Source organism: Adiantum capillus-veneris, chromosome 8, assembly GCF_014529385.1.
Source record: "Adiantum capillus-veneris isolate H3 chromosome 8, ASM1452938v2, whole genome shotgun sequence".
NCBI lineage: Eukaryota > Viridiplantae > Streptophyta > Polypodiopsida > Polypodiales > Pteridaceae > Adiantum > Adiantum capillus-veneris.
In genome coordinates, this window is record NC_140938.1 from 20,405,079 (window position 1) to 20,428,984 (window position 23,906).

At 44.9% G+C, this 23,906-nt stretch overlaps 2 protein-coding genes across 10 annotated transcripts in view; one reads left to right on the top strand and one right to left on the bottom strand.

Moving 5' to 3' along the window:
• The window catches only part of LOC147451774 (uncharacterized), a 155,729-nt gene that overhangs the window by 130,392 nt on the left and 1,431 nt on the right, over positions 1-23,906 (bottom strand). The window lies entirely within an intron of this gene.
• On the top strand, positions 10,487-11,785 carry LOC147451777 (uncharacterized). The gene is made up of 3 exons (XM_086518736.1): positions 10,487-10,949; positions 11,040-11,201; positions 11,315-11,785. The coding sequence occupies exons 1-3, from the start codon at positions 10,539-10,541 to the stop codon at positions 11,783-11,785; spliced, it is 1,044 nt and encodes a 347-aa protein (XP_086374862.1). The 5' UTR covers positions 10,487-10,538.

Below are 23,906 nucleotides of genomic sequence, written 5' to 3' on the forward strand. Positions count from 1 at the left end.
CGTGACTCCCACCATCTCTATGCATAGATGATGTTGTCCTTTGGGTAAGCACTCAGTAAGAGCATCGGCGGGATTTTGTGATGTATGGACCTTAACCAATGTAATAAGGCCATCCTCAAGCACTTCTCGTATGAAATGATACCGCACATCAATATGCTTTCTGCGTGCATGAAACATGGCGTTCTTTGCGAGACATATAGCACTCTGGCTATCACAACCAAGCATAGGTGCCTTGGCAGGCAAGCCAAACTCACTGCATAGGCGTGCTAACCAAATAGCTTCTTTGGAAGTCTCAATGGTGGCTGAAATATATTCAACCTCTGTAGTAGACAATGCAACAATATTTTGCAATCTAGAACACCATGAAACAGCACCCCCGCAAGAGTAAATACATAGCCACTTGTGGATTTCCGTGTATCCACATCACCAGCCATGTCAGAGTCACAAAATCCCTTCAACTCCGTTGGTCCTTTACCATAGTAGAGGCATTTGTTTTTAGTCCCTTTCAAGTACCTCATAATGGACTTCACTGCATCCCAATGCAACCTGCCTAGATTAGCCATAAACCGGCTCACAACTCCCACTGCATGGGCTATGTCAGGCCTAGTACCAACCATAGCATACATAAGTGAACCACAAGCTGAAGCATAAGGCACACTTTGCATGTCATTGGCTTCTTCCTTTGACATGGGACTATCATCCTTGGAGATTTTAACATATGGTTGTAATGGCACACCAAGAGGCTTTGCTTCAGCCATGTTAAATCTGTCCAGCACCTTTTCAATGTACTTTTCTTGCGACAAATACAATAGGCGCTTGTCTCTTTGCCGTGTAACACGCACTCCAAGTATATGTTCAGCTGCCCCAAGGTCTTTCATTGAAAATGCAGATTTCAGCTGCCCTTTAAGAGCATCAACAGTGCTTCCTTTCTTTGCACCTATCAACATATCGTCTACATAGAGCACAAGAATGATAGGGCTGCCATCCTCATAACGTTTAGTATACGAACAATGGTCTGCATGGCTTCTTTTGTAACCATGTTTAAGCATGAAGCGATCAAACTTCTTGTACCACTGTGTACATGATTGTTTCAGCCCATACAAGCTTCTATTGAGCATACATACCAAATGTTCCTTGCCAGGGATGACAAAATCCTCAGGTTGCTTCATGTAAAGCTCTTCTTCCACATCACCATGCAAGAAAGCGGTATGTACGTCCATTTGGTCCATTTCCAAATCAAGAGCAGCCACAATGGCAAACAATACACGCAAAGTGGTCATCTTCACAACAGGAGAGAACACTTCCTGAAAGTCTATGCCCTTGGTTTGAACATATCCCTTTGCAACAAGCCTTGCCTTATACTTGGGTTTTGTATCAACAGTTTTGATTTTATACACCCATTTGTTAGGAATAGCCTTCCTTCTTTTGGGCAATTCAACCAAATCCCAAGTATGATTAGCATGCAAAGCTTTAATCTCTTCCTGCATAGCAAGCTCCCACTTGTCGTGCTCACATGTCTTTGCCTCTCTATACGTAAGAGGCTCTCCCTCATCCATCAACATAATGTAATGCAAAGAGGGGTCACATCGACTCACAGGCCGTCTTTGACGAGTAGACCGCCTCACCCAATGATCCACATTATCCGGCAATGGGTTTACATCAGGTGGCGCTACAAAATCATCAACAATGGGCTGTTGTACATCAATTTCAGCACCATTTTCAGCATTGTTTCTTGGCTGCAAATACGCCTAACAGGTGGCTGGTCATGCTGAAATTTTACTCTTTTATGTTCATGCTTTGAGGCACAATTGTTTTGAAGCAACCTTGCCTCATTAAAAACAACATGCCGGCTGCGTACAACCCTTTTGAGTTGAGGTAACCAAATCCTGTAACCCATTTCGCCTTCTTCACCATATCCCATGAAGAGGCCTTTAATGGACTTCGCATCTAGTTTACTCCTCATCTCAGGTCTAACATGCACAAAAGCTTCGCAACCAAAAATGCGTAAGTAATCATATGAAGCAGGCTTGCCAAACCAAACCTCTTCAGGGATGTCACCTTTCAAAGACATGTGAGAGGATCGATTGCATATATGCACTGCAGTTTTCAAAGCTTCTCCCCAAAATCCATGAGAGAGATTAGTTGTGGACAGCAAGCATCTCACCCTCTCACAAAGTGTCCTATTGAATCTTTCAGCCACACCATTAGAAGAGGGGCTGTATGGTATAGTAAGCTCCCTCTTAATGCCCAAATTTTCACAAAACTTGTTAAATTCAGCACTTGTGTACTCCCCCCATTGTCTGTACGCAAGCATTTTAGCTTTCTACCTGTTTGGGTGGTCACAAATGCATGAAATCTCTTAAACGCAGCAAAGGCTTCATCCTTAGACTTAAGCAAATAAACCCAAATTTTCCTAGAATGATCATCAACAAAGGAGACAAAATAATATGCACCACCCATAGACTTAGTAGGCATGCTACATACATCAGAATGTACAAGATCAAGAACACAAGATTTACGAGAGAACACTTTTGTAACCATGTTTAAGCATGAAGCGATCAAACTTCTTGTACCACTGTCTACATGATTGTTTCAGCCCATACAAGCTTCTATTGAGCATACATACCAAATGTTCCTTGCCAGGGATAACAAAACCCTCGGGTTACTTCATGTAAAGCTCTTCTTCCACATCACCATGCAAGAAAGCGGTATGTACCTCCATTTGGTCCATTTCCAAATCAAGAGCAGCCACAATGGCAACCAATACACGCAAAGGGGTCATCATCAAAACAGGAGAGAACACTTCCTGAAAATCTATGCCCTTGAACATATCCCTTTGCCACAAGCCTTACCTTATACTTCGGTTTTGCATCAATAGTCTTGATTTTATACACCCATTTGTTAGGAATAGCCTTCCTTCCTTTGGGCAATTCAACCAAATCCCAAGTATGATTAGCATGCAAAGCTTTCATCTCTTCTTGCATAGCAAGCTCCCACTTGTCGCTGTGCTCGCATGTCTTTGCCTCTTTATACGTAAGAGGCTCTCCCTCATCTGTCAACATAATGTAATGCAAAGAGAGGTCATGTCGACTCACAGGCCGTCTTTGACGAGTAGACCGCCTCACCCAATGATCCACATTATCCGGCAATGGGTTTACATCAGGTGGCACTACAAAATCATCAACAATGGGCTGCTGTACATCATTTTCAACGCCATTTTCAGCATTGTTTTTTGGCTGCAAATGCCCTTCAGGAGCCTCAATTTGCTGTCCAACATCATCTGGCTTAAACACCACTGGATCATCTACATTTCAGTCATTTGTGGTGCATCCTGAGGGTCAAAAATAGGCCTAATAGGTGGCTGGTCATGCTGAAATTTCACCCTTTTATGGTCATGCTTTGAGGCACAATTGTTTTGAAGCATCCTTGCCTCATTAAAAACAACATCCCGGATGCGTACAACCCTTTTGAGCTGAGGTAACCAAATCCTGTAACCCATTTCGCCTTCTTCACCATATCCCATGAAGAGGCCTTTAATGGACTTTGCATCTAGTTTACTCCTCAACTCATGTCTAACATGCACAAAAGCTTCGCAACCAAAAATGCGTAAGTGATCATATGAAGCAGCTTGCCAGACCAAACCTCTTCAGGGATGTCACCTTTCAAAGATATGTGAGGGGATCGATTGCATATATGCACTGCAGTTTTCAAAGCTTCTCCCCAAAATCCATGAGAGAGATTAGCTGTGGACAGCATGCATCTCACCCTCTCACAAAGTGTCCTATTGAATCTTTCAGCCACACCATTAGAAGAGGGGCTGTATAGCACAGTAAGCTCCCTCTTAATGCCCAAATTTTCACAAAACTTGTTAAATTCAGCACTTGTGTACTCCCCCCCATTGTCTGTACGCAAGCATTTTAGCTTTCTACCAATTTGGGTGGTCACAAATGCATGAAATCTCTTAAACGCAGCAAAGGCTTCATCCTTAGACTTAAGAAAATAAACCCAAATTTTTCTACAATGATCATCAACAAAGGAGACAAAATAACATGCACCACCCATAGACTTAGTAGGCATGCTACATACATCGGAATGTACAAGATCAAGCACACAAGTTTTACGAGAGACACCAGAGTAATAAGAACGCTTTACTTGCTTGCCATATTGACATTCATTACAAAAGTCAAGCTTTGTGCCTTTAGCATGAAGCTTGTTCAAAGTGCAAAGCTTAGAAAGACCCTTTTGGCTCATATGGCCAAGCCTCTTGTGCCACAACTCCATGTGAGAGTTAATTTCAGCCAATGCAATAAACTTGCCCAACAAGGCTTTTCCATGCATGCAGTGAAGTGTCCCTTTCTTTGTGCCCTTTACAATCAGCCTTGAGCCTTTAGTCATTTTCCATGACCCTCTCTCAAACAAGATGCTGTAACCATGCATATCCATCTGACCAACATAAAGCAGACTCTTCTTGATTCCCGGCACATATGGAACATCATGCAAGACAAGCTCATTTGTGCCATCTATGGAGAGATGCACAGTGCCAATCCCCTCAATGGAACATGCATGATTGTTTCCAAGGTATACATGGCCACGCTTGCCCGCATCAAAAGTCGAGAAACACTCCTTGATAGGAGTCACATGAAATGAAGCACCGGAATCAACAATCCAAGTCTGGGATAATGCATCATTGACAGTCAACAAAGCATCAATAAGATCACTCTTGGTGATCTGCATGTCCTGTGAATGAACATTAAGAGAGGCATCAAGATCATAAGCATCATCATCTGACAAAGTGGCACACAAGATGTCCTCTACGTCTGACAGCTCCTCAATCACAACACTAGAAGCCACATTGGCTTCTCTTTGGCCTTTGAGCTATCTTGTGCATCTGTCTTGACTTCCTTCTTCTCTTTCTTTTTGTCTCCGCCATTCTTTTTCTGTTCTAACTCGGCTTTATAGTACCTGCAATCAGATTTCTTGTGACCTTTCCTGCCACATTGATAGCAAGTCACATCACACTTGCCTTTGCTTGCATTTCCCCTTTCTTTACTCTTACTCTTACTCTTACTCCTTTGTGCATAAGCATTCTTCTTTTCTGTCCTGCCTCTAACCATGTTGGCAGAGCTGCCTCCCTCTCCACTTGCTTTCCTCCTGATTTCTTCATTCAAGATAGAACCCCTAACACCATCAAAGGTCAAATTGGGGTTATTGGACAACGAAACCACCAAAGTTTCCCATGACTCAGGTTAGGTCATAAGCAAGAAGATAGCTTTTAGCTTATCATCAAAAGGGGGCAAGCCAAAATCCTGTAACTGCGACAAAGTACCTGCGAACAATGACAAGTGCTCTGCCACGCTCTTGGACTCATCTAGTTGCATGCCAACAAGCTTTCGCATCAAGTGCACCTGGTTGACAGGCGTTGTATTTTCATACATTTCCTTTAACTTCTCCCACACATCAAAAGCAGTCGTGAGACCTTTCACATCAATGACGGTCTCATCTGTCATGGCCATTTTAATGTATGTAACGGCTTTCCTGTTCATGCTAACCCATGCTTCATCTGTCATATTTTGTGGCTTCACCTGTTAAAGTGTCCCTTCGCAATCCTTAAGAAATAGGATTCCCTGAATCCTGTCTTTCCAAAGATCAAAACCTGTACCATCAAACCTCCTAATCTCGAACAGGTTCTTCACATCCAAAGAAGATGAGGCCATAGTTGCACGAAATAAGAGAGATAATACGCTGAATTTTTGGGCAAAATGCGCAAAAATCGAAGTATAGCTTCACAGAGATGTGCACTACAGCTCCAAATAGTCACAGGAGCAATTTGGGGCAAAATAGGACGATTTGGGCACAAAATTCAATTTCTGAAATTTATGCGCAAGAAATTTCAGCAAGTGAATTTATGTTCAAAAACAACGGATTTAGTTGTTTTTAGCCTCAGAAGACATACATAAGGCTAATACACAGCCTTTAGAAGCATGTAAGCGCAAAAGCCCTAATTTGTAGCATCAAAATTGCATGAAATTGAGCCACAAATGGTCGTACATCGACAAAATTTGTCAAATGTGCGTAGATTGCATCGATTTGCACTTTCCCGAATGTAATCGCACCATAAAAACACATGCAAAAACCTGCGTAAATCTGAAATTTGCTTAAAACACCTGTTTTAGGGCTTGTTTTTCGGCAATTTCAAGGTTTTCGGGTAGCGGGGACTTAGCAAAAGTATTCCCACAACTTAATACATCATTTGCAAAACCTGTATTTTTGCTGTCATAACCTGTAATTTCCTGGTTTTGACCTAATTTCAGCCTGTTTTAGGTCAATTTGGGTTGCTGGGAGATCTCTAGTGTCCAGGGACGAGTCCTTTGACGACGAAATTGCAAAATCTCGCGATAAAGTTGACCTTCTTGGCTGAAATTCAGTGTTTGCAGGTTTGGGGGCAAACCCTAATCGGGCTCTGATACCAGTTGATGAGCGCGCGGCGGTGTGTGCAAGTGAAAGACCACGCGAGGAAGTGCACTATGTGTGGAGGGAGGGGAGGCGAAGAGCAGCAGGAGAGGAAGCGCTAGCAGAAGAAGAGGGAGAGAGAGAGAGCTCACTTTTTTGGGGAAAACTCAATAAGTGAGTTTTGGGTTTTCCCACTTTTATATAAGTGACCTTTAAAAAATGTGTCCAGGTTCAATATGAACCTGGACAAAGTATAAAAATGTACAAAAAGGGGTTATTTAGGCCTTTAACCCAACAAATCCCTCGTGCACAACTATTGGTCGTGCGCCCTCCCCGGTTGCTCTACTTCGCGCCCCCCACCCCTCTTCAAGTGCCGACGCACTTCTTGCTGAAAGGGTGTGTGACCCTTGGCGCAACTCCCTACTCTCAGGTGATCGCATCCCCTCTTCTACGCTGTTGCAATCACCCAAACAGCATGCTAGTGTTGTTCTTTTTCACGCTGGTGCCTCTTGAGTTTGCTCTATGGTGTCTTTTACACATTTCACACAAAGGGTGGCCACTTTTAAAAACTGAAGAGCAAATTTTTTAAAGGGCCACTTTGGGCACCCACTTGAATATTAAAAAAAGCTCACGAATTCAGCCAGCGTACAAACCCACGAATCCAGCCAGCGCTTGCATAAAAAGAAGGCAGCGTAAGGAAAATTCAACGCCCCTTGCTGACCCAAATTTGATCGCCCCCCTCTCCTCCAAATTTCCCGAGTATTGCTCACTCGTGTGGACACCCCTCTTTCCCTTAGTGATCAAATTTCCGCAGCCGACGATGGAATTGCAACTCCTGTGAATGTGTCATGTCCAATTCTCCAGATAGGTTCGAAGGCTTCGCGTTCATCACGTAATTGAGTTACGTGGACAATATTCCCTCTGTGGTTGGACCATGCTGACATCTCAGGATAGAGAATGTCAATTCGAGGACACCCTTGTTGTTCTCAAGGAGCAAATGGCAGCACTTTCGACAAGCCTCGCATCAATCAATACTCGCTTGGAGCAGCTGCAGATGCAAACCAAATTTTCTCACCCAAAGCATGGTTTCTCAGAGACAACTAGACACAAAGTACCTTCGTGCGAGCTGCAAAAGTCTCAGCCTGAGTATTCTTGGAAATGCTATAGTTCTAAGCAACCAACTTCTTATTCGAATCATCAGCAACAGAAGCAGCAACATTCTGATCATTAGCAATATCAAGATGGGCTTACTTAGTGGCACATATATCCGACCCTAGTGGAGTACTCGGTCGTGAATGCTGCGACATTGGACAAGTTCCCCCTCGTGAGCCATGCCCTACATTTAAGTCTTTCTTGTCTGATGGTGGGATTGTTGAAGATTTATCGATCCTTTCCTTGTGCAAGAGGATCCTTCAGAGGTCTAAGAGTTAGCAACTTCTTCAAGCTCCCCCTTGTCAATTGGAAGCCTTAATACCCGCTAAGAAAGCTGAAGATTCAAAAGATTCTGGCTCTTATGTGACAACGGACAAGCACAAGACCCCTTCTTTGGCCGTGATCCAGGCTGAAAAAGTCGCCTCGTCACCACCCTTGCAAAATAAAGTCTTTGTCTCTAAACAGATACCAGATGTATGGTGAATGATAATTCTTCAAACTCGAAGACTCCAGTCCTTGCCTTCAGCAGTGCAAAGGATAAAGCAGATGCAGACTGTTGCAGCACGACTTTAGTTGCTACAATTGAATCTTTGGACACAACTTGTTCTATTGATAAACCTTTACAAATAGATATACCTCCAAACACTACTCTCTCTCAGTCTACGACATCCCTTCAGGACAGGGTAGTTTTCGTACGTCGAACGGAACATGTCGTTCCGTCCAGCGGACCCGTCCCGTCCAATTCGTTCCGTTCGTTCCGTCCGGTCATTTTTTTCGGCAGTTTATGACCGTTGGCAGTTTTTTGACCGTCTGCAGCGTCCACTGTGTAGGCCTTTTGGAGCCGTTTACGGGCAGTTTTGAAGCCAATTGCAATGCCCATGGCCCATGGGCCATTGCCATGCTTATTGCCCAATGCCCATTGCTCACATGCTCTTCCTCTAGGCTCTTCCTATTTAAGCAACCCTTCCCCTTTGTTATCCAACACAACCTACAACTACAAGCTACATTGTACAAGCTCTAGCCCTAAGCCTCTCAATGCTCTAGCCTCTCATCATCCATGTGCTTCCATTGAAGCTCTCAAGTGGGCTCAAGCTCTCGAGTCTCCATTGCGTCTACCGTCTCTCTCCTTCAAGCTCCCTTGGGTGACGGGTCTCTCCTTCAAGCTTCCTTGGGTCTCTCTCTCTCCCTCTCTCTCCCTCTCTCTCTCTCTCTCTCTAATCTATTGATAAATCGTACATCATACTAGTAGCTACTAGCTACATACTACATAATGCCGCCTCCTCTTAATGAAGCCTTTGAGAAGCATTGCCGATATTTTGAGCGGGTGGGGGGCAAGCAAAACTATTGCAAGTGGTGGTGCAAATATTGCCCAAAAGCTATGACCTCTTCCGTCACCCGTCTCATCATCCACTTGACAAAGATGGGAGGACAAGCGGGGCCATGTCCTAATATCCCCGAAGATATCCTCGCGGAATGCAAGAGAAAGTATCTTCCATTGAAGACACGCAAGGGTAGAGTCACCTCGGATGAGTTCGTGTCGCCGGATGTTGATAGCTCCGATTCGGAGGAAGAGGCCTCTCCAACTATGTCCATGGCTACCGGTGCCACCGCGGCCTCATGTGATGGTAGTGCCTCCTCCAAGAAGTCCAAGAAGTCCAAGGGGTCTTCAAGTGATGGTGGCCGGCCTCCGAAGATGGCAAAGCAAACTTCTCTTGCGAAATCGGTGGGTGGATGCTCCGGCCCCTTGTCTTTCCTCAAGGAGAGACAAAGAACGCGGAAATAGAGATTGCCCGCACGGTGATTGAATGCAATCTCTCCTTCAACATTCTTCGGTTGGAGCGATGGAAGAGGATGATCATAGCAATTGCGGCGGTTGGTCCATGCGAAGGATGGACGGGTGTGTCATACCACGACATGAGAACAAAGAAGCTTGATGAAGAGAGGGCAAGGATTGACAAGTCACTTGAGCCCGTACGTGCGGGTTGGGCAAAGTATGGATGCTCTATCCTCTCCGACGGATGGAGCGACCGCAAGAAGAGGGGCATCATCAACATTCTTGTTTCTTGTCCTCTTGGCACGTACTTCTTGCGGGCAGTGGATGCGGGTTCGAGAGGGAAGAAAGTGACCGAGGCATTCATTTGAAAGCACATCCGCCAAGCCATTCTTGAGGTAAAACCGTAAATCGAGCCTTTATGTCTTGAGCAATTGCCAATGAGTCCTATGTTTTAATTTTTAAGTTTTAACTCTTCTTGTCACAAATGCCTCTTGTGTAGGTTGGTGCGGAGCATGTCGTGCAAGTGATTACCGACAATGCTTCAAATTGCAAGGCAATGAGTAAGAGGCTAGAGAAGGAATTTCCATCCATAGTATGGACTCCATGTGCCTCTCATTGCCTTGACCTTCTCTTTGAAGACATAGGGGAGCTAGGTTGGGTGAAAGATATCCTCAACCAAGCACTCTCCATCATCAATTTCATCAATGGCAAAGTGAGGGTGCTTGCCATTTACCGCACCTACTCCGACCTTGAGTTGAAGAAGCCATCGGCCACTCGCTTTGCCGCCATGTGGCTACTTCTAGAGCGGCTCTATGATGTGCAAAACAAAATACAAAAGACCATGGTCTCCGATGAGTTTAAGGAGTGGATCAATGGAGAGTCCGCCGCTTCCCAACAAGATGCAAAAGCCATCCAACGGCTTTGCTTGCGGGAGGAGTTTTGGCAAGAAATTAAGGGTCTTGTCGTTGCAATCTTGCCCTTGTACAAGGCTCTCCACATGACCGACATGGAAGGGGCAACTATTGGGCTTCTATGGCACTTCATGGAGGAAGCTTACAAGCAGATTGAGAAGTCTACAATCCTAGATGGGGCTCCCCATGGAACACGGTATAACTACATATTTATTATTACATAATACATTCTCTATATATCTAAATTCTACATGCTTGTTTCTCTACTTAGTACATTTCCTCTCTCTTCTTGTAGTGATTACCTCGAGGACTCTCCCAAGAGAGACGACATTCTCCTCCTAATCACAAAGCGGTGGGATTGGATGAAGAGACCTATCCATTACTTTGCGGCTCTCTTGCATCTGGCTTACAAGAAGCCCGAACTCTTTGCAAATCAAGAGCTTATTGAGGAGCGCAACAATTACCTCTTTAAGGTGCTAAAAGAAGAGGACATTGGAGCATTTCTCCAAGAGGTAATCAACTATAGCGACCAACGAGGCACCGCATTTACTTCCAACTTGTGTTGGAAGCGGCAATCCTTGGTGAAGCCTTTATTTTGGTGGGAGAGCTTTGGCTATCAATTGCCTACTCTCAAACGACTTGCTTTGAGGGTTCTTGGCCAAGTAAGCGACAAGCCTCAAACTTTTACATTTTGTGCTTAATCTCTTCAACTATAGTCTCTTATAGCTTATGCCTCTCTTGATGTGTTTTAGGATTGCTCATCGGGAGCATGCGAGCGTAATTGGTCCGCATACTCCCTCATCCACACCAAAATCCGAAACAAGCTCTCAACGAAGCAATTAGAGCGACTTGTCTATTGTCGCTCCAATTTACGCATGTTGCGCTCTATGCATGAGATGCCTATGGCTCGACAGGTATAAATTATAAATTATAATCACGACTCACTCCATTTTCTATACTCTAGTCTTTAATTAGTTTGAATATACTAATTATGTTTTCATTGTCCAATGTTGTAAATGTCAAATAGGTCAACGTGGATGAGCTCACACTTACGATTGACACTCTAACGAGTGTCAATAAAGAGCAAGACCCTGAGGAGCAAATGATTTTTCGTGAGCTCTACTTGGAGCTTGAGGAGATTGATCGCCGGGTTTCTCGCACACGATCACGCAAGAAGGTCGTCATCCATGGAGTTACATCGGCTACAAGAGGCAGAGGTGCCAGGGCTACAAGAGGTAGAGGCAAAGCATCAACAACACCCACGGAGGCTCCTAGGACCTATGTGCGGCGAGGCTCCGGAAGCGGCTCTTGTGCGGCGGCCATCACTATGGAGGATAGAGAGCCTCGAGAGCCAGAGTATGATGATGAAGGCAACCTCATTAGTGATGGAGATTATGAGCCGTCATCCTTCGACTCTTGTGAGGAAGAGGATGATGTTGATGAGCAAGGCTCAGAAGAGGAAGATGAGGAAGATGATGAGAGCACTAGTGACTATTGACTTTACTATTTAGTCTCTCTATTATGGTGTGCCACTTTTTGAGTACTTTGTAGCCCTTGCCACTTGGTCCCCCACTTTTTTGTATCCCTTGCCACTTTTTGAGTACTTTGTAGCCCTTGCCACTTGGTCTCTACTTATCAAATTTCAATGATCATTTTGGTTTATGTAATGCTCATTCTCTTTAGTCTTTGAGTCTTGACTCTTTACATTGTAGTATTGTAACTACTAACTTGTAATCTATACAAATGTCAAGTTTCTATAAGTAAGTATTAAGGCCTAAGCCTTAGGCCCTTAGACTTAAGAATTATTTGTTTTTTTAAATTTGAACGTACATAACGTCATCGTACATCATAAATTTTTTTAGTTCGTTTAGTACCGCACATCATCGTACGCGTACAAAACATACGGGACCGTACGAGACTACTATGCTTCAGGAGGAGTTTACTGTTCCAGATAAACCAAAGGAATACCTTACAGATTTCCAACCAGTGGTAATCACTCAACAGAAAACTTAAGTCAGTTTACCAATAATTTCACTCGAAGCAGATACAAATTCAATCTTTTATTGGACAAAGCTCGAAGTTACAAACGACTTTGACAAAGGCACTTATCAAGTTGCAGATATGATCAGTTTTCAGTTTGGCAAAATAGTCATGGTCAATAACAGTGCCATGACATGAGACTTAACAGAAAGAGCTTTGGATGCAGAAGCCCAACAACAATCCATTTCCTTCTCTCGGAGTTTCTACAACTACCCTGGGTTTTATTTAAAGAGGGAGGGAATGTCACGATTGTGACTATGTTAACAACAATACATCTACTCCTAGTTGCAGATACGCGAAGTGCCATGCCAAGGAGGACCCCTGCGCTTGGATGGTCACGACCCTTCACTCAAGAGACGTGCCTCTTCACCAAAAGCCACACTCCTTCGTCGACTGGTCACACCCCTTCGCTCTACGGGTGCGACTCTTCGCCCAATGGTTGCAGCTCTTCGCCGAAAGGATGTGTCTTTACGACTAAAGTCGTGTCTCTTCACCAGGAGGCGTGTCTTTTCATTTGTGTCTCTTTGTCTCCTATATAAGGAGCCTATTGTACTCAGTTTCTAACAGTCATTCAATCAATCAAACACAGATTCTTCTGAGTCTTGTTTCTGAGTTCAGTTCAAGTTTCTTAAGTCTTAATCATGAGTTTAAGTACTTATTTAAGGATTAGTACCAAGAATCCTTACACCCTTTGTCAGCCATAGTGTAATCCCGCGTTCCTATACTCTATCTTTACCCAAAACAACCGAGGCTCACTTCTTGAGGAAAAAGTGATCGATGTCCCGCCAACGAAACCTTAAAACCGGCCCGTGGGGCGGTAGGCTTTGGCTTTCACTCGAAATTCTTTACTTTACTTTAGACACACAGAGAGAGAGAGAGAGAGAGAGAGAGAGAGAGAGAGAGAGAGAGAGAGAGAGTACTTTACAAAAGGAACTTGTGACGGGAATAAACACTTAAGTACACACACGGCTCAGAAGCTAGAATGCCCCAAGCAGAAGCCGACAACCTGTAGGCCCCAAAATTGGCGCCCCTTTCGGTATTTCTTTATACTTTGAGAAAGTAAATTACAAAGTAGAGTCCTAGGAATTCTTTACCTGTATACAGCTAGATGCCACCTGTTTTGGCCAAATTCGACAACATAACAACTCCAAAACTTGCGCGAAACCAATTCCCCTACTGGAACTCACTTCTACTTGCATAAACCCTCTGATTCCTGCTCAAAAACAGTAAATTCAGCACGCTGTATTTACTGGTTTTTGCCCTGTTTTCAGCCCTAAACAATCCCCGAACTGTCCTCTGTCAATGGGGCACTATTCCCAATGGTTCTGGCGTCAGTCAAATTATAGTGCATACACAGCACTGAAAACGCACCTGTTAGGTGAGTTATGACCCTCACCGGTGCCTGCTTTTGGAGTAGCAATTAGCTACTCTTGTTCTTGTTCAAGGAGGCTCTTGCCTCAGCACAAAAGCATGAAACCACACAGCTGTACATCAGTCAGATAAAGATCCCTCTTGTGGGGCATCACATAATTGCACGTAGGGGAGAGAGAAAGCAGTGTGTAGTATGCAGAGCATCACTCCTAGCACCACACTGTACATAGAGTGGAAAGAAAGCACTCCATAGCTCTTAACCTGTGACAAAAGCTGAAAAATGAGCCCTCCAAACTACAAATTCAGCGCCACTTCTTCATGCAAGAGGAAAGTGCACAAAAATGTGCCACTTGGCGCGATTACAAGCATTTTCCCGTTTCGGGGTTGCCGCCTAAAAATCTTCCAAAGGTAATGACGCGAACACATTTCATAAATAGCAGTTCCCTAATTTTAAGGAGATGCTTCCCTTGGGCTGTTGGTAATCCCACCTTGACTTTATGCCTTTATCGAGTTCACTTCCTAGTATCCACCAACTTGCTAAGTGCGACGAGGGGACCCACATGACCTTGGACTGAGCCTAGACATCCTCTTACTATACGAATTCCAATGTCAACCAACTTCCCGTCTGCGAGTGAAAGTAATGTTCACATTGGCCATACAATGTCCGACCATTTGCAACTTCAAAAAGAGGGCCTTAAAAATAAGGCAATAATCATTAAAAAGAAACCAACAACTAAGCTTAGCAGTTGCCACGTCCTCATGATATCTTCCGCGATGGAACTGTGCGTACCTGTGAGGGATTAGCAGTTAGCTGATCTGGTTCCTATACAGAAGGCTCTTGCCTTGGCAAACGCACATAAAACCAGAACTGTACGTATTCATCTGAGTAGCCCAACTAGTGGGGCATTACCATATGTGCCAAAGCGGAGAGAGAGATGCACGAGAGCAAATCATCGCGCTACATGAGACAGAGGAGAAGGCAAGCTTTCCATTAAAGCTGTCAACCAGCACCCACTACTCACACACACTGTAGGTCACTTATGGAGTTCAAAACAACCCCCAGTTCAAAATGGGCGCCCCCTCATCCTGAGGTATCCTGCAGATGGCTCTCCTTCTGCCAAGTGTCCAGTTTGCCTTTTTGAGTTAATTCCCTAGTTCCCACTCACTTATAAAGTTGTAAGTGATTTACCGAGTGGCCCAAACTTCATTTGGTGCACACAGCCTTCCATAATCTTCGGAATTCACTGCCAAGTTCCAACTGGCCCGACCAATCGCAGACTGACCAACCTAGACTCCGGATGTGGGAAACCTATTTGGCCGCAGCCGTTTCACATTGGCCATGCAATGTCCACTTGCACCTTTTCAAGGGTTCCACGAAAACAAGTAAAACTAAAATAAAGAAAAATATGTAGTACATATTTAGAGAAGGAAAAATACACCTCCTGGTGACACACCCCACCCTTGAAATACTGCAAGCGACCTCGCTTGCATGCCAATAATATATGCGGATATCTCCTGATATCACATATATTCTATAATGCCCACAGGTACACAGTTCCATCGCGAAAGATTGCGAGTTTAGAGAGTTTTCTCGCGTGAAAACTCGTCCAATTCACAGAGGAACTGTCCCATTGCATGTGGGAGCCCTTGGGACACGCATGGGCGTGTTCGCTCCGCTAAAAACGATCCAAAACAGAGAATTACAGCTTGCTGTGTTTTTCTGCAGGTTTAGGGTTTCTCGCCTAAACTACAAGGAACACCACGAGAGCTCCGTGAGAGCCTTGGGATGCGTGTACAAGGTTTTGGGCACCAGGCAGCAGAAAAACAAAGAATTATAGCACGTTGAATTTCTGTGACAGCTCACCAAAAAGCTCCTAAATTGCGAGGGAATCCGTCCTAGACAGGTGTTTTAGACCTACAGGGGTTTTTGTGCCTCTGTGCTGCCGAAATCAAGTCAGAAACCTGTGTTTCAGCCCTTGCCAGGTTTGGACAGCTTTGTGAGAGTTTGGCCGAAGTGTACGGATCGTCAACTGTTAATTGAATAAAGAAATACCGAAATACGACGGCCGCACACCTGCTGCCAACCATCAGCTCGCTGATCGCTTGCCTCTGTTGAGATACCAACCTGTGTTTTCTACGCATATCTGCCATCTGGGTCTGCTCAACCTTGGGGGTTGCGTAGGCGATGTGGGTCGAGGTCTCTTGCGAGGAGAGGCCTTCGCTAAGTGGCCCATCCGTCTGCAAATGAAGCACTGGTTCGAGAGACCCGAATACTCCACACATTGTCTGATCCAACTGCCATTCACCCGAGGCAACAGTATCACCTTCAAGAGGGAGTGTCGCGAACAAGAACACGCACAATAGGCAAACCTGCGGCCCTGGCCACAACTGAAGCTGCAGTGCGCGATGATTCCATAACCGTCTCGAACATGGAACCAATCCTAGGAAATAAAGGGAGGTACTCCCTCCTCAGGCCTAGGAAGCCAACCCGAGTCGGCCTCCTCCTCAAGCACATTTGTAGTAGGGTCGAAACCATGATGCCATCGTCTGAAGTAAGCTGAGCTGCTTGGATGCCGAGCTGGCTCATCGATATCACCTTGGCCGTCATCTCTAGAGACTCGAACTCTATCTGATAATATCCTCTCCCGAGGATTTGAACATCGGTGATCTTGCCCACATCGGAGAGGAGCAGGGCCTGAAGCAAATCCCGAACCTCGCCACGGCTTGGTCGAAAACCAATGATCTTGCAGGTAACCGAGGTGGCTTGCAAGCGTTCCACCTTGGTCATCAAGCTCGCTTGCTCTTTTGGCGAAAGAACAAGTCAAAGGGTCGACTCCGCGGTGTCGGGCGAGGGGGCTTCTGTAGAGTCCCTTTGAGGTGAAGCAGGGGCCGTCATTATGTGTCTCCTACTGTAAAGAGAAGGGCATTGGCGTCGAGGCGTTCACCTAGAGGCTGAAAAAACAGCCTACAAGCAGGTAAAGTAACGTGTCTACTACTATGGAAGAAGGCGAACGGCGAAAGTGTTGGAGCGTTTGCTGGTGTGCTGAGAACAACCCACAAGCAATATGGGGGGACGGGGGGGGGGGGACGGGGGGGGGGGGGGGGGGGGGGGGAGGGGCGGTTTTCTGGCAAGCAAAGGGACGGGGGGAGCGGGCTGGATGGTACTGGCCAGCAGCGCATGCTAGGGCAGCGCGCAGCGTGAGGGAGGAGAGAGCGATGGCGAGGGGGGAGAGGCAGGTACAGGGCGATGGGGATAGGGAGGGCTATTAGGAGTAGCAGCGAGCCTGTCAAACAATAACGATTGCTAAAGAAGTTACAATGATCATGATTCATATTTGAGATCTCGATGGAGATAATATGTGAATGTGATGTGATTGTTAAGTGACCAATGTCATTGTGCAAGTGCTAGAAATTTGCAGTCTAGTGCATGGGTGCATAGAGTCAGTGTCTACTAAGCTAGTTTTTGTCCTTTATCTATTTTGCATGCACAATCAAGCGCGATTACTCTTCATCCAAGAGGGGGTGTGTCACAAACATGATGACATGGCATTTCAGCTGAAGAGGACCTGGTCTAAGGTCTCAAAAGTGGCCAAATCAAGTTAGACAAGTTTGTAACCTCAAAATATGATAATGTGGCACATGTACATCCATCTCGGAGTTTGTAGTGGATTTTTAGGGAAATCTCATTTTTTTAGGAAATTGCCCTTTGGGCGCCAATTTCGCATATTTGATGCTTTTTGGCCTTGGGCCTTTAAATACGAGCCTTGAGCCTCTTTGGAACTCTACATCGTGCAGAATGTAGAGGAGGTGCTCTTTGGTTGTTGTATTTGCAAATCATCAATAAAGAAAGAAATACCAAAAGGGACGCCAATCTTTGGGGCTAGTGCATCTCAAAGCGGAACTCTATCGCTTCGTCTCTCTCTCTCTCTCTCTCTCTCTCTCTCTCTCTCTCTCTCTCTCTCCAGGGTGCTCTTGATAAGCACACAGCTACAATGCAAGACACGCTAGCCACACATGATGAAAAGATTGCGCAAATGAATGTATCTGAAAATGTGGGCTCTTGGAAAGATGCATTGACAAACACACCAATGCCTCAGACTTCCTCAATGAACAGAGACATGTATGCTAATGAGGATGACAAAGAATACACCGAACAAGAGAAAAGAAAAATGAACATCGTGATACGGGGCATCCCCGAATCCGACAACGAGAAGGTCATTACCTTGAACACCAACATCACGGAAATGATCTCCACTAACTTCGGAATGCATGATGTGGTGGTATATGGTGCATATCGAGTAGGCAAGAAGAAACCAAAAGCAAATCGGGCAATCGTATGCACACTTCTGGATGCCCGCAAGAGGGCTATTATCCTCGAAAACCCCCGCATCTACTTAAAGGATAGCGCACTATACATCAGTGAAGACAGAACGCCAAACCAACAAAAGACCAGACGTGAAGCATACGAAGCTCGCATGAACAAAAAAACAGCCCAAGCGGACACGAAAGGGTAAGCAAAAGAGGAAACAAAATGACAATGCGAGACCCATGGGTTCACGGAACTACACGTGACAAGTTGGAATTGCAGAGGCTTCCCGTGGCATAAAGAAGAAGGATTAACGGAAGTCCTACCACAAGCCGACATTCTCTTTTTATTGGAAACATGGCAACATGATGCATGTAGAATACCACACATTGAAGGATAAGTCACACACTCCCTATGGATGCCATGTACAAAAATGAGGGGACAAGGAAGAGTCGCAGTGATATACCGAGAGGAACTCAGAAAAATGATCACAATTTGCAAGACAGATGCTCATAACCGGTACATATGGATCAAGTTTGACACAAAACCTAAACCTATGTTCATTGCCGGGTGCTACATCCCCCATAGAGAGTCACCGTTCTATGGTGCCTTCAATGTAGAGAAGAATTACCCTTTCGAAGATCTGTATGCCGATATCCATGCCTATGCACAAGAAGGGATGATTATGCTTATTGGGGACATGAATGCTCGCATAGCACATGCGCAAATGCAAATGGTGGATCTCATGACACCTCCAATGCTTGAACATAATGAGATACTAGATCCCACATGGGAGAGATGTTCGAAAGATCTCATTACAAACCCGCAAGGTATTGCATTGCTCAGTATGATGACATCCTTACAACTAATCGCCATCAATGGAACAAGTAAGTTTCAAAAATCGGGAGAATGCACATGCTACACGGCCAACAAAGGCATGAGTGTTATTGATTATGTATTGATTGCATATGAGGCATCCCATATTGTAAGTAATTTTACGATTGAGAAGAGGTCACCCAATTCGGACCACACCCCAATCCATGTATGGCTACAAGTTCCCACTCAAAAAGCACAAAAACAGCCCCATGCCCGATCATGGACATACAAAATGCAAGTGGACAAGAAAAGAATGTATGCAGAACATCTAGACAATGCACTTGCTCATGTACCCATGCCATCACACATTGAACAAACATGGCCAATTTTCAAACAAGCTCTATGTGACGCCGTGGAACAAACAATGGGAAAAACGCATCGGCGAGGAAATCAGTTAAAGGGCTACCGCATAACCCATGGTTTGATGAAGAGTGCAAGTATGCCAAAAAACAATTGCGGGCACTGTCAACAACGAACACGGAATGGAAAACTCTATCAAAAGACTACACAAATCTCAAGAGGCGGAAAAGAAGAAACTATGAGCTACGCACGGAGACACAAGCCATAGCCAACTTCAAGAAAAATCCCAAAAAGGAATGGCTGAAAATAAAAGGACGGAGACATGACATTATGGGGGACATAAGCTCAGATGACATGTACATGTATGTGGAACAACTATATGTGCATACTAATGCGGAAGAAATGCCACACATGCAAACCGATCTCCATGCCCAAGACCACTTTGATTCCGAAACGGTTAAAAAAGACATACAAAAACTTGCAAATGGGAAAGCTCCGGACATACTACACTTGAACTCAGAAATGCTTAAATGGTCAGGTATGAGAGCCAAAGAGTGGATACATAGAATGCTAAACCAAGCCATTGTTCAAGGGCTACCCGAGGATTGGCAAAAGAACTGGACCAAAGCACTTTACAAAAAAGGGGATGTAAATCAGCCTACCAACTACCGTACCATTATGGTAGGATCTTGCATGGCAAAGCTTTTGGGAAGCATCTTAGAACAAAGCATAAGCACATGGGCAGAGACAAATGGAAAACGAGCAAAAGAACAAGCACGTTTTCGACCAAAACATAGCACCATTGATCACCTTGTTTCACTCAGGGTATTAATGGAAGAGAGTCGGCTAAAGGGAAAAACATTATACTGTTGCTTTGTAGATTTCACCAAAGCCTTTGACACGGTCCCGAGAATGGGTATATGGAAAAGGATGGAATGCATAAAAGTACCGATGCATCTCAGGAGTGCGATAGCACGTCTATATGACAAAGTCATATGTCAACTAAAAACGCACGAAGGGCTGTCCAAAGCTTTCTCGAGCAACATGGGGGTCAAACAAGGATGCCCTCTCTCCCCTACTCTTTTTGGATTGTGCATTGATCAAATAGAAAGCTTCCTCCCTCAACTAGAAGGGGATGAACCAGCCATCGGGATGCTTACACTTCTCATGCTCATCTATGTAGACGATGTGGCTCTTTTCGCCCATGACATTACAGCTCTACAGAAATTGGTCGATGCGTTACATGCTTTTTGTGAAAATGTGGGTCTATCAATCAATGTAGACAAAACAAAGTTCATGTTTGTAAAGACTCGTAAGATGGATATCCACACCCTCCTCATGTATCAAGGGAAACAAATTGAGAAAGTCGACAGTTTCAAGTACTTGGGGATTGATATCCCGTGCAACTATGCTTGGGGACAATGCGCACATAATAGAATTGACATCGGCCATGCCAAGTACTATCAATTTGAAAACATGTGCACACAAAGGAGCATAAAAAGATGGGAGATAAAAGCAACCATTTTTGAGACATGCGTAGTGCAAGCCATCCTCTACGGAGTGGAAATCTGGGGAGCAAGCATTTCAGCCCACACATGGAATGAAATTGAAAAAATTCAGAAAAAGTTTCTATGTCAACACATGGGGGTCAAAAAGACGACACCATACTCCGTGCTACTATTGGAGACAGGCAAGAGACCACTAGAAATGAAAGCATTGCAAAAAATGTACACGTATATCATGAAGGTCAAAGCGATGCCTACTACTCGAATCCCCCGCATTGCATGGGAAACGGGATGTGCACCGCAAAAGACAAAAAAAAGCAAATTTCTATCATCGAGCCTCATACAGGACATTAAGAAATGGTTCGCTAAATGGAATGTAGAGGCATATGTGGACATGCTTATTGAGGAGGGCAAGGAGGGAGAACACATGCTGAATTTAGAAATTGCATTACTAAATAGTCTCCACACCAAGTGGAAGACAACGCAACACCGCTCGAAATTTGAATACTATTGCAAGCATGTCAACACAAAGTATTGGGAAGGCTATAGCACAAACCCAATGAAAGCCCAGGCCCACATACGAACACCCATGCCCCACATGGCACAAAGAGCCATCTCTTTGATGCGCACAAGGTCACATATGCTAAAAATCGAAACAGAGGACTGGCTGAAAATTGATGCTTCTAAACGGATATGCACATCATGTACAATGCCAGCTCCCGAAGATGAAGCACATGTGACATTGGAATGCCCAGAATACGCTCACATACGCTCACATCCGGGCTAATTTTCAACCACTTCCAAGCGGTTGCTCTACCTTTGCGGACCTATTATCCAAGACAGACCCCTCCCCTATAGCTCTCGGAACATACCTCACCCGCATACTTGAGCATCAAAAGACACTCATAGGAACACAAAAAGAGAATAACACACACCACACCATACACCCCCGTGAGGGGAGACTATGTATCACTTTGAGGTCCCATGGGTCATTTCTGGTCCCCCCGCGGACGTTAATACCAAATCAAATCAAATCAAATCTCTCTCTCTCTCTCTCTCTCTCTCTCTCTCTCTCTCTCTCTCTCTCTCTCTCTCTCTCTCTCTCTCTCTCTCCAAAATCATAGTATCTCTTCCTGTGTTGCTATTGATTTCTCGCTTAGGTGTCCAACCCTATTACAATTTACACCCAACTATCTCATAAGCTCTTACAACTCTCCCAACTAGCCAACAAGTCCACCAAATCAACTCAATCCGACGATCCACTTCTCTCTTGGTAGGTAAGCGAGGCGGTAGCTTTCATGGCACCAAATCTCTGAATTTTTCTAGTACCTAAGTAATGTAAGCATCTTCTACATCACATTCCTCTTCAAAATCACGACTAATGATCATCACACAAGGGTTCGCGTCCGCTAACTCTCCCAGCTCTGATAGGTTTTAGGGTTAGGGTTTCTGCATCGAGGCCATAGACGCATCGGATCAATGCCTTTGTTTGGCCTGTCACAGACTCACTCTCCCTAGGAAGGTGGTCCATGCCAATCTCTTGGTCAAAACCGGAATCCTCTGTGCCATGATCAGTTCTCTCTATGTGGAATTTACATCTAAATGTCATTTGCATGGTGCCAGGACATCTATCTGACCTTAACTAACTTGACTGAGTTTTGCAAGAATCGACCGAGAGGCCTAAAACCAAGAAGAAGAAGAGGAAATAGAAGAAATCCCAACCTATGAAGTCGCGACGAGTGGCCCAAGGTATAAAATTGGATTATCATTTTAATCCTACCCTCAGCCAACTTATAAACTTCTGTCGAGCAAGGCTAATTATCAAAAGGTGCACACACAAAAATTGCAAAGAGCATGCTGACATGGCTGCTGTACGGACCACCGCGTTTAACGCCGAGCCTGACACGTGGCAGCAGTACAAAAATTCCGCATTTTGCATTGAGCATGACACGTGGCAACAGCTGTACAAATTTCCTCTTTTTACATTGGCTATGGGTGCTAGCTTTTGGATGCAGATGCTTTTAGGAGTCAAGTGCTTTTAGGACCTAAACTTTTGGGGCTTTGCTTTTGGCATCCCTTGTACTATTTATAAGTGCCCAAGGGCCACTCCTTGAGGGCATCAGGACGCAAAGTCTCAGAGAGATTCGGACCCTCGAGAGTTGTAATTTGCTAGCAATAGTAATAAAGAAATACCAAAAGGGGCATAAGTCTTTGGAGCCAGTGCGTTTGGGCTCGAAACTCCGCCAAGTCGTGTCGTCTCTCTCCCAGTTATTCAAGTGTTTTGAAGTGTTACGGTATTACCAAGTGTAGAGTTTGCAGCTATCTTTGTTTTTATGTCCGGTCCCTCGTCGGAAGTGATTACAGTAGTATCAAAGCACAGTTGCCCTCTGCAAACCATAGCACAATTTTATCAACATGGGCAAAGCACCAAGAAATCACACTATCGAAGGAGGAAATCCACCAAGGCCATCCACTCAAAGGCACCTTGGCGACACATGCCAAGTACATGGTACAACAATTGGTATATTTAACTGAACAACAAAAACAGCGACCGACGGATGATAGGATTGATTTGGAATCTTTGCACAGCTATTTGGGCACCTTGAATTCCCCTGCTAACCCTCTTATGCCACCCCAACCTTCTCTGATTTACTCCTCTCGTCCATCTAACCCTTCTCGAAATCAACCGATTACCTCTTCACGGTAGAACTCTCGAGATGTCTCCCGGGGGGGGGGGGGGGGGGGGGCATTTTCAGGAATATGGCTTCACAAGAACTACCGCATGTGACCCCCGAAGTACCACTAACGTTGCTCTTTGCACCTCAACCCTACGTTCCACCACCACCTACTGCACCTACCTATTCATCAGATTCTCAACCATAAATAAGTACCCGCAATACAAGTACCAGTACCCGCAGTACCTCAGCACCTCTAGCGTTTCAGATTCAGCCTCAGCCAGCGATTTCAAATTCAGACTTGAATCAGCCCAGAGTTTTTCAGATTCAACTCAGATCAGATCAGCGTTTTCAGATCAGCCAACGCTTTTTGACAACATCAGCATTAGCAGGTCAGCCTATAGCCTCGTCGTCGTTTGCACATCCCAATAGTTCCCTAGTGTTTTGCATTTTCAGCCCTTAGCCTCATAGATCCAAGCATCTACCACAAGATCCCATTAGCATCTCAGCATTTAGGACCATTGTATCAGCTCTCTAGCGATAGAA